The sequence below is a fragment of the Leguminivora glycinivorella genome, chromosome 26 (genome assembly GCF_023078275.1).
Source record: "Leguminivora glycinivorella isolate SPB_JAAS2020 chromosome 26, LegGlyc_1.1, whole genome shotgun sequence".
NCBI lineage: Eukaryota > Metazoa > Arthropoda > Insecta > Lepidoptera > Tortricidae > Leguminivora > Leguminivora glycinivorella.
Genome location: NC_062996.1, coordinates 313989 through 329854, shown reverse-complemented (window position 1 = coordinate 329854; position 15866 = coordinate 313989). Strand labels below are relative to the sequence as shown.

Sequence of the window (15866 nt, the reverse complement as noted above, 5' to 3'; positions counted from 1 at the left end):
CCCCTCAGTCTAAAACGCTATTCAATTTTAGGCCGCGTACTCGTGACTTGCTAGCAGTTCCCAAAGCGCGCACTGGAGCGTACAGGAACTCACCCTTAGTTCGCGTTTTAAAGTACCTTAATGCGCTTCTCAAATCAGCACCTGACTGTGACGTTTTTGCCAGTAGATGGAAGGTCTTATGTGATGAATGTCTGAGGTTATGCGAAGCGATGGATGATCGGGTGTCTTCAGTTAGTTATTAAGTATATTATGTTAACGTTATTACACTAAGTGTTAACAATATAGTATCATGTTTTATGCATTGCACAGTGCCTTAGTGTCTCACTGTAATACTGTGTAATTTGTTTTGAAATAAAATAAAAAAAAATAAAAAAAAAATATCAATTAACGTTATAACGTTATTAATACAAAATCCAAAAATAAAATGAAACTATTTTAAAATAATAACATTTGTTTATGCTACAAGGCCACACCAAAAGGGCTTAATTCCCAAAAGTTCGCATCAAAAGTGCTTAGTTTTCAAAAACATATGGTAATTAAATATTTATTTAGGCACACATGTTACGTTTGCTGTAATCATAGCATTAGCGTCAACTTACAATATTACAATTAAATAATTTCATAATAAATACCGTGGAATAATGTTTTTCTCGATTTCCCAAAAATAAGTACAAAAGAAAATAAGCCCTTTTGAAAGGACACTCCTAAAATAAATTTTATCTTATTTTTTCCAGGCTTTAACAGCAGCCGAAGCCAACACAGCGAAATGGCGCGCAGCACACGAAGCGGCTCGTTCCCAAGCCGCAGCTCGAGCAGAACTCATGCTGGCAGACTGCGAATGGAAGATGAGAGAGCTAGAGAAACGGGCGAGAGAAGAGGAGAAGCAAAAGAAACAGGTAATACAACACACCCATACTACTGCGAAAGTTGCAGTCAGAGATATCGACATGAGCATCAAAGTAGCAAGTAATACATCTTAGAACGCCCATACTCCTGCGAAAGCTGTAGTGAGCACTTAAAGTAGCTAGGGTAGAATTAATGTTGGGAGACCGCGAGTGGAAAATGAGAGAGATAGAGAAACGGGCGGGAAAGGAGAAAAAGCAGAAGAAACAGGTAATACAACACACCCATACTACTGCGAAAGCTGCAGCCAAAGATATAGAAATAAGCATCAAAGTAGCAAGTAATACATCTTAGAACGCCCATACTCCTGTGAAAGCTGTAGTGAGCACTTAAAGTAGCTAGGGTAGAACTAATACTGGCAGACTGCTAATGGAAAATAAGAGAGCTGGAGAAACGGGTGAGAGAGGAGGAAAAGCAGAAGAAACAGGTAATACAACACACCCATACTACTGCGAAAGCTGCAGCCGAAGATATCGAAATAAGCATCAAAGTAGCAAGTAATACAGCTTAGAACGCCCATACTCCTGCGAAAGCTGTAGTGCGAGCGCTTAAATCAGCTCAGGTAGAATTCATGCTGGCAGACTGCGAATGGAAGATGAGAGAGTTGGAGAAACGGGCGAGAGAAGAGGAGAAACAGAAGAAACAGTTAATACAGCACACCCATACTGCTGCGAAAACTGTAGTGAATACTTAAGACAAGTCGGGTAACACTAATGTTGGGAAACTGCGAGTGGAAGATGATAGAACTGGACAAACGGGCGAGAGAGGGGGAGAAACAGGTAATACAACACACCCATGCTGCTGTGAAAGCTGCAGCCGAAGATATCGAAATAAGAGAGAAAGGGCGAGAGAAGAGGATAAAGAGAAGAAGCAGGTAAATTTATCTTAAAACACCCATACTGCTGCGAAAGCTGTAATGGGCACCAAGGCCGCTCGGGTAGAACTAATGTTAGGAGACTGCGAGTGGAAAATGAGAGATCTGGAGAACCGAGCGAGAGGAGAAACAGAAGAAGCAGATAATGCAATACATTTTCGAACACTCATACTACTGCGAAGACTGTAGGTAAACTCGGCCAAATAAGTTTTATATATCCCTATTTTTCTACTTTTTTTATGCGATAAGAGGCAAACAAGCAAACAGGTCGCCTGATGATATGCAGTCACTGTGCTATCACCCATTGATTCCCGAAACACCAGTAGGGTAGAAGGTAGAAGGGTAGAAGGTGAGTTATCAGACTTTAAGATGCGTGTATGCTCTTTTCTTGAAGGTCTGAAGTTATCTGTTGAACACATCTTCTTACTCTGATAAATTACTTTATCGTGAATTCATCGATTTGTGTAAATTATATGTACCTATACTAATTTACGTTTTCGGAGTCTCTTTTTGCAAAATATCAGATCAAAAAGAAGCAATTATCGACTCAAAAATAATCCGGTATATTTGCAACAATTCTTCTGTGTGTCTAAAATTCTTTCGTCATCAAACCTGAACTTCTGTAATAGTCAATCCAAGAATAAAATTAATGATCATTTCTTTCCAGCTGGCAGCAACAGTGGAGGAACTGAAAGCCGCTCCCCCCACCCCCGCCCACCTGGCCGAGCTGACCCAACTCCGAGGTCTCGTCTCCGAGCAGCAGAGATCAGTGGAAGCCCTCACTCTTCAGCTGCAGAAGGTGGAAACGCGAGAAGAAGCGTTGAAGCTTGAAGTCCACCGGCTAAAGGAGCTTCTAGACAGGGAGATCAGGATCAAGGAGGATAAAGAACAGAGGCATCATCAGGTATGTTATAGAATTTGAATCCATTAAATTGGGAAGACTGATGCACTCAAGTAAACAGTAGAAGTCGAAACCTTGATGCTAAAGCTACAGAAGGAGACCACGAAAGAGCCTAATTTATACTGAAACACATCTAAATTTTGATTTAAACTTTCACGATTTTTACACATATTTAAAATTGCAAAGATAGTATTTAAAACGTAGTAAATACGCGATTAAGTCCCGTTTGCAATTTTAAATACATCCAAATTTTTACTATGTAAGCCAATACGGGAGCGACAAACACGACCACAACTCGGGCAGGTGAAGTGTGCACTCGACGAACACGTATCGCGCTGTACACCACCTTTAATGGCATATAAATCATTTCATTTCACACTCATATTTTTAATACCACGTCGGTGGCAAATAAGCATACGACCCACATGAAACTATTCAGACTTCATAGTTTATGGACGCCTGTAACTATTTAGCACTAAAATATTTCAGCGAGTTAAGTAAAACGTCTCATTTTGTCCATTGCTATAAAGCCGCTTTGTTAGGCTGGCAACAGACAGTCTTAAAAATTCATAATCTTAAAAAAAATTGTATGCAAACTGACAGTTCAAACTGACACTGACAGATCTGTCAGTGTCAGTTTGCATACAAATCTTTTTTTAAGATTATGAAAATTAAGACTGTCTGTTGCCGGCCTTACTTTATTCATTATAAAGAAAGATACAAGGAAATCTCGTCTTTATGGTTAGTAACAATTCAACAATAAAGTAAGATGTTTTAATACCAAAGACTAACACATATGAAAAATCAATTAAATTTTATATTTACAATATTTTATGACCTTCCCAGACAATCCAACGCCTTGAGCAGCAGCACAGTAAAGCGGTAGAGACTCTCCGCTCAGAACACGCAACGTCCGCCGCGATGGCTCGAGCTGCTCTCGAGCGTACGCACGCGGAACGCACGCGCGCCGCGCTCGCTCAGTTACGGGCGGAAGCAGAGAAGGATGGGAAAAATGCTGATCGCAAGTTAAGAGAAGTCACTTCTAAGGTAAGAGTGAAACGGCTTGTCTTCGCTCTCTCTTTCTCTCTCTCTCTCTCTCTCTCAGTATGGCCGGCAACAGACGAGTCTTAATTTTCATAATCTTAAAAAAAAATTGTATGCAAACTGACACTGACAGATCTGTCAGTGTCAGTTTGAACTGTCAATTTGCATACATTTTTTTTTTAAGATTATGAAGTCTGTTGCCGACCTATAACTGTAGAAAGATCACCCGCTGCTATGCCTAAAACCTTTAAATACTTATTTTAACTATACTCCGCTTATTTTAACTAAAAAACTCCATGCATACGCATACTCATACGCGCGCATAGTGCATGCGTCGCGCTCTCGACATACGTAAGCGTACTCCACCGTAGACCGCATCATCACTTACCATCAGGTGTGATCGTGGTCAAACGTCTACCTATTCATACCAAAAAAAAAACATGTAAAGGCGGGGTCGCTACTCTTGAGAAAGATCCTCGGAAATGGATCGAAACATGTCGAACGTTATATCGACTTAACACGTGAGTAACCCGCTTAAAATATTTTTAAGTACTTATGTCACTGTTATGTGTTGTGTTGTGTTGTGTTGTGTGTCACTGTTGTGTGTTGTTATGTGCCTGTGTGGTGACGGGTTAATAATTTCACCACCCCCTTTCTTCCCGTGGGTGTCGTAGAAGGCGACTATGGGATATGGGTTAAATTGTGGTGTAGGCGAGAGGCTGGCAACCTGTCACTGCAATGCCACAGTTTCGTTTTTTTTTTTTACCCCTTATTTGCCAAGAGTGGCCCTGAAGCTTTAGTAGTTTCATGTGCTCTACCTACCCCTTTATGGGATACAGGCGTGATTGTATGTATGTATATATGTATGTACTTATGTCACCTGTGATCCTAAAATTAAAATTCACATTATTGCATCAAACACAACCCGTAATATTCGGAACATCAGAAAAGACAATTTCATCTCATGATCTGATTTTTATAGAGGGTCAAACAAATCTTGGCACTAAAAAAAGGCGGCAAATTTGAAAACTGAGCGAACAGGCGTCATTTGGGCGAGCTCACGCCATCGTAGGCCACGCCTTTGCCTTTGGCTAGTCTGTGGTCAAGAGTAAGGCCGGCAACAGACAGTCTTAATTTTCATAATCTGAAAAATCATAATCTTATAAAATAAGATTGACTGCCTTACCACACACATTCTTAAAATTCAAATTATTCGCAATCTGTCAGATCAATCTGAAAAAACCGGCCAAGAGCGTGTCGGGCCACGCTCAGTGTAGGGTTCCGTAGTTTTCCGTATTTTTCTCAAAAACTACTGAACCTATCAAGTTCAAAACAATTTTCCTAGAAAGTCTTTATAAAGTTCTACTTTTGTGTTTTTTTTTCATATTTTTTAAACATATGGTTCAAAAGTTAGAGGGGGGGGGACGCACTTTTTTTTCCTTTAGGAGCGATTATTTCCGAAAATATTAGTATTATCAAAAAACGATATTAGTAAACCCTTATTCATTTTTAAATACCTATCTAACAATATATCACACGTTAGGGTTGGAATGAAAAAAAAAATCAGCCCCCACTTTACATGTAGGGGGGCTACCCTAATAAAACATTTTTTTCCATTTTTTATTTTTGCACTTTGTTGGCGTGATTGATATACATATTGGTACTAAATTTGAGCTTTCTAGTGCTTACAGTTACTGAGATTATCCGCGGACGGACGGACGGACGGACGGACAGACAGACATGGCGAAACTATAAGGGTTCCTAGTTGACTACGGAACCCTAAAAATCATAATCTTAAAAAATAAGACTGTTTGTGGACAGTTGCGAAATTGTATGGGAATCCGTGCACTCGATCTGATTTCATAAGATTATGATTTTTTAAGATTATGAATTTTAAGACTGTCTGTTGCCGGCTTAGGCTTCCCACAGACAGTCTTAAAAATTCATAATCTTAAAAAAAACTTGTATGCAATCTGACAGTTCAAATCTGTCAGTGTCTTGTCAGTGTCAGTTTGAACTGTCAGATTGCATACAAGTTTTTTTTAAGATTATGAATTTTTAAGACTGTCTGTGGGAAGCCTTAAGCCCATTTAAAAAAAAAATTGACATTCTGATCTAGGGCTCACAAAACAATCGTCTTTATAAACCGCGTGGCTTCCTAAACCTTGGCGTTGGCGGAAGCATCGATAAGCCACATAATACTTAAAAATGTAATGAAAATGTAGGGCGTAGGGCGAAGTTTTGAAATAGAAAATTTGAATTTCGCTTTATTTTTAGTGCCAAGAATTATTTTACCGTCTATACTCCGTGTTTTTTTTTTGTTTTCCGTTAAATTCGACACGTCATTAGGTTCATTATCATGTTTAGTTAAATTCGCAAAAAAAAATTTTCATCGATTTCATTGAATACATAATAAATTAATTAAAGCGTTATTAGTTAGCGAGGCCGGCAACGCACCTCCAACACCTCTGGTGTTTCGGGTGTCCATGGGCGGCGGTGATCGCTTACCATTAGGCGACCTGTCTGCTCGTTTGCCTCCTATCCCATAAAAAAAATAAAATAAAAAAAAAAAATAGTATGAGAGACCCTTAAGAATAACATTAGTTAGTGTCACATGTCAAAACGAATAACATTAGGAAGTTGGAAAGGCTGTCACACACGTGTTCAGTGATTATTTTTCCCCCTCACTATCTTGGAAACACATATTTTGTCATTTAATACCAGCGGGTAAAAACGCATTATCACGCATTAAATTACTTTATCCACTAGTGGATAAAGTAATTTGACCTTGAGTGTAGACAACTTTTCTACTTTAAAGTGGGTTAATCTAGTGATGAAGATGATTTACCACTAGCACTTTCCTCGCTATAGTGAAGGGAAAAGTTTTGTGTTAGTGTTACACACGGGTGCAAATGTATTTTACTTCTCGTATGTTGAAAAACTCGCAAGTTCAGGATTCTATTCTCGAACTATAGAATCCTTTCCCTTGCTCGTTTTTCAACTTCACACTCGGCGTTAAAATACAACGTTGCACCCTTGTATAACAAATAACTATTATTTTCTTAATAACTCGATAACCATAAGAGTTACGACCTTACGACGCTAGATTCTTAGAGAAATTTATTGTATTTGATCTAAAGAACCTTCCCTCAAACTTAAAGGAATTCAATAAAAACATGGTGTGTAACAGAATTTTGACCGTCAAAAACCCTTTTCCAGTTTGAGAGTCTCAAAGAAGAAATGGCGACCAAGCAGTCAGAATACGAGACCGCCATAGCCCAAGCCAACAGTAAGGCGGACTGGGACATCATGCAGTTACGCCATCTGTTGGACAAAGCTGACATGACACACGCCAAGACTGTGGAGAGGCTGCAGGAGAAATTCGATCAGGAGAAAGGTAACATAAAGCCCTCGACGCAAAAACGACGGGCTGTTATAAGTTTAGTTTTTTTTGTTTGAAATCTGAGTTAGTCGGGAGTGTTCTTAGCCATGTTTCATAAAAATCGGTCCACTATGTCGCGGTCGGGGGTTTTTTCAAATTTTTAATTTTGTGGTTAGGTTATATTATTATAGATATTGTATTAAAAGAAGCATTTCTTTATGTAGGTCATAAAGCATGAGTGGATCATCATCCTCCTTGCATTATCCCGGCATTTGCCACGGCTACGAGCCTGGGGTCCGCTTTGACAACTAATCCCAACATTTGGCGTAGGCTACTAGTTTTACGAAAGCGACTGCCATCTGACTTTCCAACTTGAAGGGTAACTAGGCCTTATTGGAATTAGTGGATAATAAAGTTATGAATGTATATAAACGATACAAACTACTAGCTTTTTCCCGCGGCTTCGCACGCATTAGACAGAAAATCACTATTCAAAAAAAATCGTGTCAATTCATAGCTCCGTTTGGTCGTGAAAGACGGACAAACAAACAGACACACAAACTTTCCCATTTATAATAACTAAATTAATAATTGCTTAATTTGACAATTACCTGAACTTTCATATATACTCCGAATTTCATTCTAAAAATTTCACAACTAAACGCCATAATAGGCTACCCTTTTTTAAAGTCTATTTTATATTATTTATTACTGTCCAATTAACCGAAAAATAATACCATATTTTATTACGACTTGAAAACCACAAAAAAACATTTATAAAGTTTACTTTAACTTAATTAGGCAAAAACATCATTAGCCATGTTAATCTATAGATTGTCTGCGCATGACGTAAATCGAATTCAACTCAAAATTATCTGACATTTAAGTTATGACACATAAAGTCCGTCATGTTCATGTCAGGTTCATGTTAGGTTCTATGATGTCACTACACGTCTGACAGCGTTTTCGGAGGCCAAAGTTAAAAATATTACTCACATTATTAATCGAAAATACGTAGCGACCATACACTTTTAATACCAAAAATGTATAAAAATTTGTTTCTTATGTCAAACACTACAGGAAACAACCATTTCTTGTGCCAAATTCGGTAAGAGTCTAGTAGCCTATTCCTTTTCACAGAATCCCTGATAGCAGAATGGTCAGAAAAACTCCGCCTAGTGGAAACCGAGGCGTCCACCGCCGCGGGCGAAGCTAAGAAGCTTCTAGAAGTTACTAGAAGCAGCCTCATTGCTGAGAAGAACGACTTGCTGAACAAGATGAGAGACCAACATCGTCGGGAGATGGGTAAGTTTATTATTAAGACGATACAGGAGGGGTCAATTCTCCATACAAACGCTCTCGAATATTTGCTCCCTGGTTTTTGAAGATAAAGCAGTGATTTTTTCAACACAGATAATTATTATTTTTATCTGTGTCCAACACGTTTTAATTTTTTTGATATTTTTATTTTTAAGACGCTAGCCAATAAAAAAATTCCAAAACAGCCTTTTTCATTATGGCGCAAAAAAAGTATACTCACAACAATTAGCAAAAAAAACTAAACGGTCCGACACAGACTAAGTATTTCATTGTATTCAGATTCTCAAACTTCGTTCCGATTGATTAAGTTTTGAAGGAGGAAACAGTCGAGTGCGGAACCTCGATTTTATTTTTAAAGATTTTTTTCGCAATATCTTTTAACTGAGTTGTTCTTAATGGACAATTTTTTTTTCGATAAATCTTGTTAATAACAATAATATATTAAAATAGAATTCCCAAATGGAAAGGGGGGCTCCCCATTCCATCTTAGCATTTTCGCTCCTGTAGCGTCTTAAAGTCTCCGTCAATAGAACTTGTGAACAATGTAAACAAACCTTGTAGTCAAAATGTTTTTAATTTCCATTCTATCTCATCAGATACTGGATAAATCCATGTTATTTAATCAATGTATATCACATTATGATCCTCAACCTTTAAAATAATAAAATTGTGCTAAAATATTGATATTTTATATAATGGTTTGTTTACATCGTTGACAATTTCCATTGACAGCGATTTTAAGATTATTACTGTCTTTTTGTCTTTGAGAACTAGACCGATATGTGGTCGCTACTACGCACTAATAAAGACTACAGCTATAGATTCCGAACGCCGAAGATAACTTGGAACTCTAGTAGCCATTTCTGAATTATAAAATTCTTACGTGTTTTTTTTATATCCTATAAGGTCCATACTGTGGACATAATCACCAGGGAGCGTACTTTTCGTGCCGATGACATCAATTTGACGTTACGCTCCATATAGGGTGATCACAAATTGATTTATTGTTAATTATTAATCATTAGTCATTAATCATTTTAAGTTATGAATTTCTTTGCATGGTAATGAATGCAAGAAGGATGGTGTGCTTTACGTTAGAGAGAAATTCTCTTTTCTACGTATTTATTGTAATGTGTTGTTAACAATACTATTTAATTAAATTTATTTATAAAAACAAATCAAATAATTTTATTCACGTTTCACATTTCAAGTAGGTGTTATTTATGCCACATGTAAATGGACTACTGTATTTGAAGTAATTTGTATACGATTAAAATGATTGACGACTAATGATTAATAATTTACAGTGAAACCTGGTTAAGTGGGACCTGGATAAGTGAGAAACCTCTTTAGCTGGGACCCAGGGTGCGGTCCCGACACTTTCGCACCGATTTACCTCTGTTAGTGAGTCAAAACAGACCTCTATAACTGAGATTAGCCTTTTCGATTTTATTGTCACTATTCCCTCTATTAGTGAGACAGAGGGTGTATTTTACCTCTGTTACTGAGACTATATTTGAAATGTATATTCACTTAATTGTTTGTTAAGAATTTCATAGGAATTTACCTCTGTATCTGAGATACAGTCAATCTACGACCTCTGTAACTTGGACTTTATTGAAAATCAATTCCCATATTTTTAATAATTCTTAACCCATCTTTAAATTACGCGATAGATCTTTTGTGTTTAGGTGAGTTAAAGGGTTCTCTTGTTTATTTTAAGTAATTAAAACCAAAATCTCGATAAGAAACATAAAAAAATATAAAAAATATATCTTTCATAATATACATATGTAAAAGTTCTAAGACCCAATGACGTTACAATATAATCTAACTAGGCTGTTTTACCCTTTCTTTTAAATATGCAACTAAAACTAACATAACTATAAGCAAAACACCTCATTTATCACCTCTATAACTGACATGTCCCCTAGTCTGGCCTCTATTAGTGATACCCTCTATAAATGAGACAAACATTTTATTATACCTGTCTAACTGAGACCCTGAATAAGTGGAATACCTCTTTAAGTGAGATAAATTTTCTCGTCCCTTGAAGTCTCACTTATCCAGGTTTTTCACTGTACAATAAACTATTTGGGATCACCCTATACGGAGCGTGACGTCAGATTAATGTCATCGGCATGAAAAGTACGCTCCCTGATAATCACTATGGTCGATAGCATCTTGTACCAGACTATTAAAGCAGCATGGCCGAATATCCTTCAACACAGATTATAATAACAAAAGGCGGAAAGATATCGTTTGTATTCAAACCGTACATAGAAAACACGTTTTCTCATCTAGATTTTTCGTCTTTCTGGGGCCATTTCTATACAACAGGTTAAATGCAAAATTAGACATATCCACTTAGCTATGTTTGTTGTAAAAGTGCTCTACGACGAGGCCTGCAAAATATGACGTACGATGATACAGAAAAGTTACTTATGGTCGTAAAATAATTACCTATTGAATATACAATGAATATATATGTAATGTAATAGTTCGGAACCTACGAAAATAAGTCTTGTGTTTATTTTCTTATAAGTTTTATTTAAGTGAATAATTAAAAATAAATCACTAATTTAGTCCTTCCTCTGCCTGAAACACGAGAACTATCCTAGCTCAGGTATTTGTCTAAAACATCTCTGCTTATATGTATAACAATTCTTAGCCTTTGAGAACAATCACTGTACAATTATGTTTTTATTAATAAATTATTTGTATTTATTTATTTATATTTGTATCGATGCAGGAGTCGTAGGTTTAGCTCCCACCCAAAACATTCGTATTTCTTGTTTCATTTTATGTTCATTTTACTTCTAAACCTAAGAAATAGTATCGTTCAAATAGATGACTGTTACAAGATTAAAACTAAGAAGCTTAGAAGCATCTAGAGATGCTTCTAGAAGCAGCCTGAATAGCCAAGATGTTGTGATCATGATCAACTTAATTATGTTTTGAAATAAAACTATGGAAACGGATTATATCGCGTATAATGAATTTACAGTTCATCCCGACGTTTCGAACACTTTACAGCATAGATATAATCCGTTTCCATAGTTTTATTTCATGTGTAACTATCGCGGTAACCGAAGACAATATTAATTATGTTTGTCTCTTTCTAATTGCAGACGAGCAATGGGAGCAGTTCATGTCAGACAAGGAGACCTGTCTTGAACGCATGAAGGCTGAATGCCGTCAGGAGGGCGAGGAAGACCGGGTTAAGAGGGAGAAGGAGCTATTGGAGGAAATCGCGGGTAAGAGCGGGACACAAGCTCATTCTTCGAATGAGAATCTAAGATGTTATCAACGTGTATGCTACAGCCCGGTAAACAATAGTAGAAAATAATAGCGGCGCCACTGTCTTTGAGGTACCAAGGATACTGGCGACTAGACATGTGTAAGTAATGCGAGTAATATCACAAATGTGATATCACTTGAACACGTAATATGGCATTACGTATCACTCCGAGAAATCCACCATCACCTCTAGCATTACATATCACCCGAACGCAAATGTCGGAAACTACTAAAACAGTGCGCGTAATGTTTACTGCCCCATGTGAAAACTGTAATGGTGTAACGTAACAACTGAGATGTTTGAAAGCATCACTTATTACACTTATTACTTTCTTATTTCTTATCTCGCTCTTGCGCTCACGCGCGCCGCACTAAGCGCTCGGTCGCTCTCGTTCTAACCATCAAAATATCATACGATGCTTTCGGCTATTTCCGGAAGAGTTCGGAACACGCCACTCAGCCGAACGCGGTCGCGTTTACGTAGTTGCAAATTTCGCTTGCGAATATGATTTTATAAGTCCAAAAGATTTAAAACTGTAATGCGTCCTCATAGAGCTTATTTTATTATTATCATTTCTTATAATCATTTTGTGGATGCGGGTAAACAGAGTAATTTTGTCTGTGAAATTGGGCGCGCCGAAAACAAAACATTATTTATTATTATTGTTGTTAAATGTTTAGTTGACTTTCGCGGCTAATAATGTATCTAGATGTACATTACGTACATGTGTGGTAGTGGTATCGTATGATCCAGTAAGTATAAGTATTAAGTAACCATCTGCAAATGTTATAAAATATACATAATTCACGTAGCGGTGACAAAAAGCAACATGTAATGGAACTACGCGCTGATATGAGATGCGTAGCCTTGTTGATATCTGTGATGACTGTGATGGTGCCATCTCGCGCGCTGTTCAAGGTCGGGTAACGTTTCGAGTGATGTGTGATGTAACATCACAGTGAGATGTTACTTTCTCGGAAAAGTGATGTGATATGGCATTACATTTTGAAGCACTGTTTCGCGCATGTCTACTGGCGACATTTTCTCGCAGTATCGCAATGCTGATACGTTGCGCCAGGAAGTCGCCAGCTGATCACCTGTTACCTCAACCAGACGCTTCGCGATTTCTGTGAAAAACTTGTTCGCGCTGGGACCCCATGGACCTCATGGATAGTTTCTACGCCACAAGGTGTAATTTTAGTTTAGGCAACATACCTACTCGTAATTTGTACATCCAAGTGATTCAACTCGATTACCTTTTTTAGAATTGAAATCACAAATTCAATCGAAAAATGTGGATTTCGATACTCTGGCGGACAAGGCGGCCCAGTGCGGTCGCACTCTCGAAGTCACTGAGCAAGAACTCAGGTACGTCCAATTTATAAAAAGCCTGAGGGTTGAGAGAGAGGGACGGAGCTATAACTGGTATCTTCTGCTTCTTTAGTCGTTCCCTCAATGCTGAAGATCGTGACGTCATGTCATTCTGTTGAAGACTAGGTCCCTAGGCATCTGTTCCTCGCCAAGCGCATGGCCTCGTGCAGTTTTAATCGCATGGGTGCAGTAATTTGAGCACACCATCTAGGGGGAGGTGCCTGAGGTCTCGTGCCTTCAACTTTGCCCGTCATAATTATTCTCTCCAGGCTATCTGGCGGGCGACGTGAAATGTCACCGAAATAACTAAGAGCATATGGCCCTGGCATATTGTTGACAGCCGGAGCTTTATAACTGGTATAGCTGTGTCCTTTTCTCTCAACCTAAACTGAACGGCGTTAGTAATTCACGGTAACCCTCCTGCTATAGATTTGTGGAGTCCCATGTCTTAAGGTTCCTTGCCTCGTCTGTGATAAGGACAAACTCCTGTTGACGGTCAATCGAATTTTTGCATTAATAGAAGGCGCGAAATTTTCGATGGCAATCTTGACTTCTATATTTTCAATCAATTTTTAACTGTTATGGCTCGTCGATGATTCTGCCAACGTCAAGGTTTAGGAAGGCACGCGTTTTAAGAAGACATTTGGCCAGTAGCCCTACATTTTTCAAATTTGCCGCTTGTTCTTAGTGCCAAGATTTGGTTAACCGTCTATTTATATAATTTTGATGAAAACGTCCTTAATGAATCTACGGTTGTACTCACGTTATTATATCGCAATTGCTGCGACATGATTCGGGCCAATTCGGAGGCCCTTCAGGCAGTTCACGTGGCGGATGAAACTCCACGGAGTTCATTTATTATTTGAATATGTCTCACGAAAGTTTAACGTGTGGAAAAGGTCCTTGTTGCACTTGAAGGATAAGGTTCTTTTAGGCATGGAGAGCCAAATATATTTTATATTAATCAACGAACAGTTGCCTTTGAAAAAAAAAATTTTTGTTTTTAGTCATTGAATGAAAATTGGGCAATCTAAATATCAATTGAACACTGTCTTAAGAAGTGAATTTTTCAGATTTCTAATTCTATATATATTTTTAAATTAAGAAAGTTATTTGAGTGTTTTATTGAATACTAGATAAAATTTATGTTTTATAAACACAATCTTAAAAACAGAATTTGAACCTTTTATGGTTATTGCGAATTTGAGCCAATGCCTTTTGGTCTTTCATATGCTCCAGTTTTTTATATTATGATAATTAAGTTACCTTTTTAAATAGGTGTTATTAAAACCCCTTTTTTATATTCTTAGATAATTTTCAAAGTCAACCGTTCGTTTTAAGAATAAAGCATTCAGAATTTCAACATCTTCTTTATTTAATATCTGAATGGTTAATTCCAAATTCTTGAATTATTCGGTCAGCATGTAAATATCCGTGTATAAATGTAGATATATATTATATTATAACACTAGCATGTTTTTGCTAACCTTTCAGTTTTTTTTAATAGTTTTCATTGTTTTAATAACTTAATCGTTTTCATCCCGCATACTAACGTTTATCCAAATTTTACGTACTAAGAATAGATACTTGAAAACTTGTAACATTATGACTACATTATTTGTAGACCATTTTAGTTATTTACATATTTCTCTATAGTTTTCAAGTACGTATAAAAAATTGGTAGCTAAATTTGTTTCCCCGTAAATGTTTGTGAGAACTAATAAAATAAAATATTGTCTTTTGGACAAATTCGGCTACCAATGCATGTATTTCCATTCTTGACTAACTTTCTTTTCAAGATTCATACATAAGACATTGTTATTTTCAAGGAAAAGTTATCACTTCGTTTAAATTTGTACCTTACTAGACGGTCAACCAAATCTTAGCACTATAAAAAGCGCGATATCTATGGGAATTAAAAGTATTATGGCTTGTCGATGATTCCACCAAAGTCAAGGTTTAGGAAGGCACGCGTTTCATGAAGACAATTGGCCGGGGAGCCCTACATTTTTCAAACTTGCCGCCTTTTTTAGTGCCAAGATTTGGTTGACCGACTATAATAATTTTGCATCTAGTTTTACAATTAAAGTAGTATACTTAAATGACCAAGTGGTACCTTTTCTAAGATCAACACATTTGTTCGTACATTTCAATAGAATCTTGTACTTACATCTAGAGGCATTCATTATCATCTCATCCTCACTTTTTAAATATCATTCAATCATTTCCTTTCAAAATCAGTCCAAAAGGCAGTATTTTAGAGAACCAAATATGTAGAAAAATCTTAATAGTAGTTATGTGCTTAATTGATAGAGGATAAAGATTGATTAAAAAAGGCACTGCGATTGTAAATACAATAATATACCTAATAAACTATGGGATACAGGGTTTAATTTAAAGTTTATATCGGATATTGTCAATTTTTCACGAAAATATGACGAAAATAACAATATTCATCAGCGATTTTTTTTTTCAAAATGGAGACCTTGTTTCTCAATGAGGAGGCACACTGATATTTTATCCCGCCAGGCGGCGCCTGTACTAGTGTCTAGCATATATGTGAGAGAGAAAACATCTTCTCGCTCTCACATATGAAATTCTTTATCTGTGCATTGGACTCTGGGTGGCGCCATCTGTCACAACCTTTGAAGTATGCCTCCTCATTATAAGTAAATATTCAAAATAGTTGAAAGATGGAAAGATATTCATAACGACTTTAACAAAATAAGAAGGAGTTATATTTATAATTTATACAGTAACGGAAAATGTT

The 15866-nt window shown here is 37.1% G+C and overlaps 1 protein-coding gene across 2 annotated transcripts in view; it reads left to right on the top strand.

The window, feature by feature from the left end:
• LOC125240035 (myosin-7B) overlaps positions 1-15866 on the top strand; it is an 89907-nt gene that overhangs the window by 66962 nt on the left and 7079 nt on the right. For both annotated transcript variants that reach the window (XM_048147861.1, XM_048147862.1), the window contains exons 6-12: positions 735-896; positions 2445-2681; positions 3525-3725; positions 6942-7119; positions 8245-8409; positions 11556-11681; positions 12991-13093. In XM_048147861.1, the coding sequence (XP_048003818.1) occupies positions 735-896; positions 2445-2681; positions 3525-3725; positions 6942-7119; positions 8245-8409; positions 11556-11681; positions 12991-13093 (1172 nt within the window). The remainder of the gene's footprint in view (positions 1-734; positions 897-2444; positions 2682-3524; positions 3726-6941; positions 7120-8244; positions 8410-11555; positions 11682-12990; positions 13094-15866) is intronic.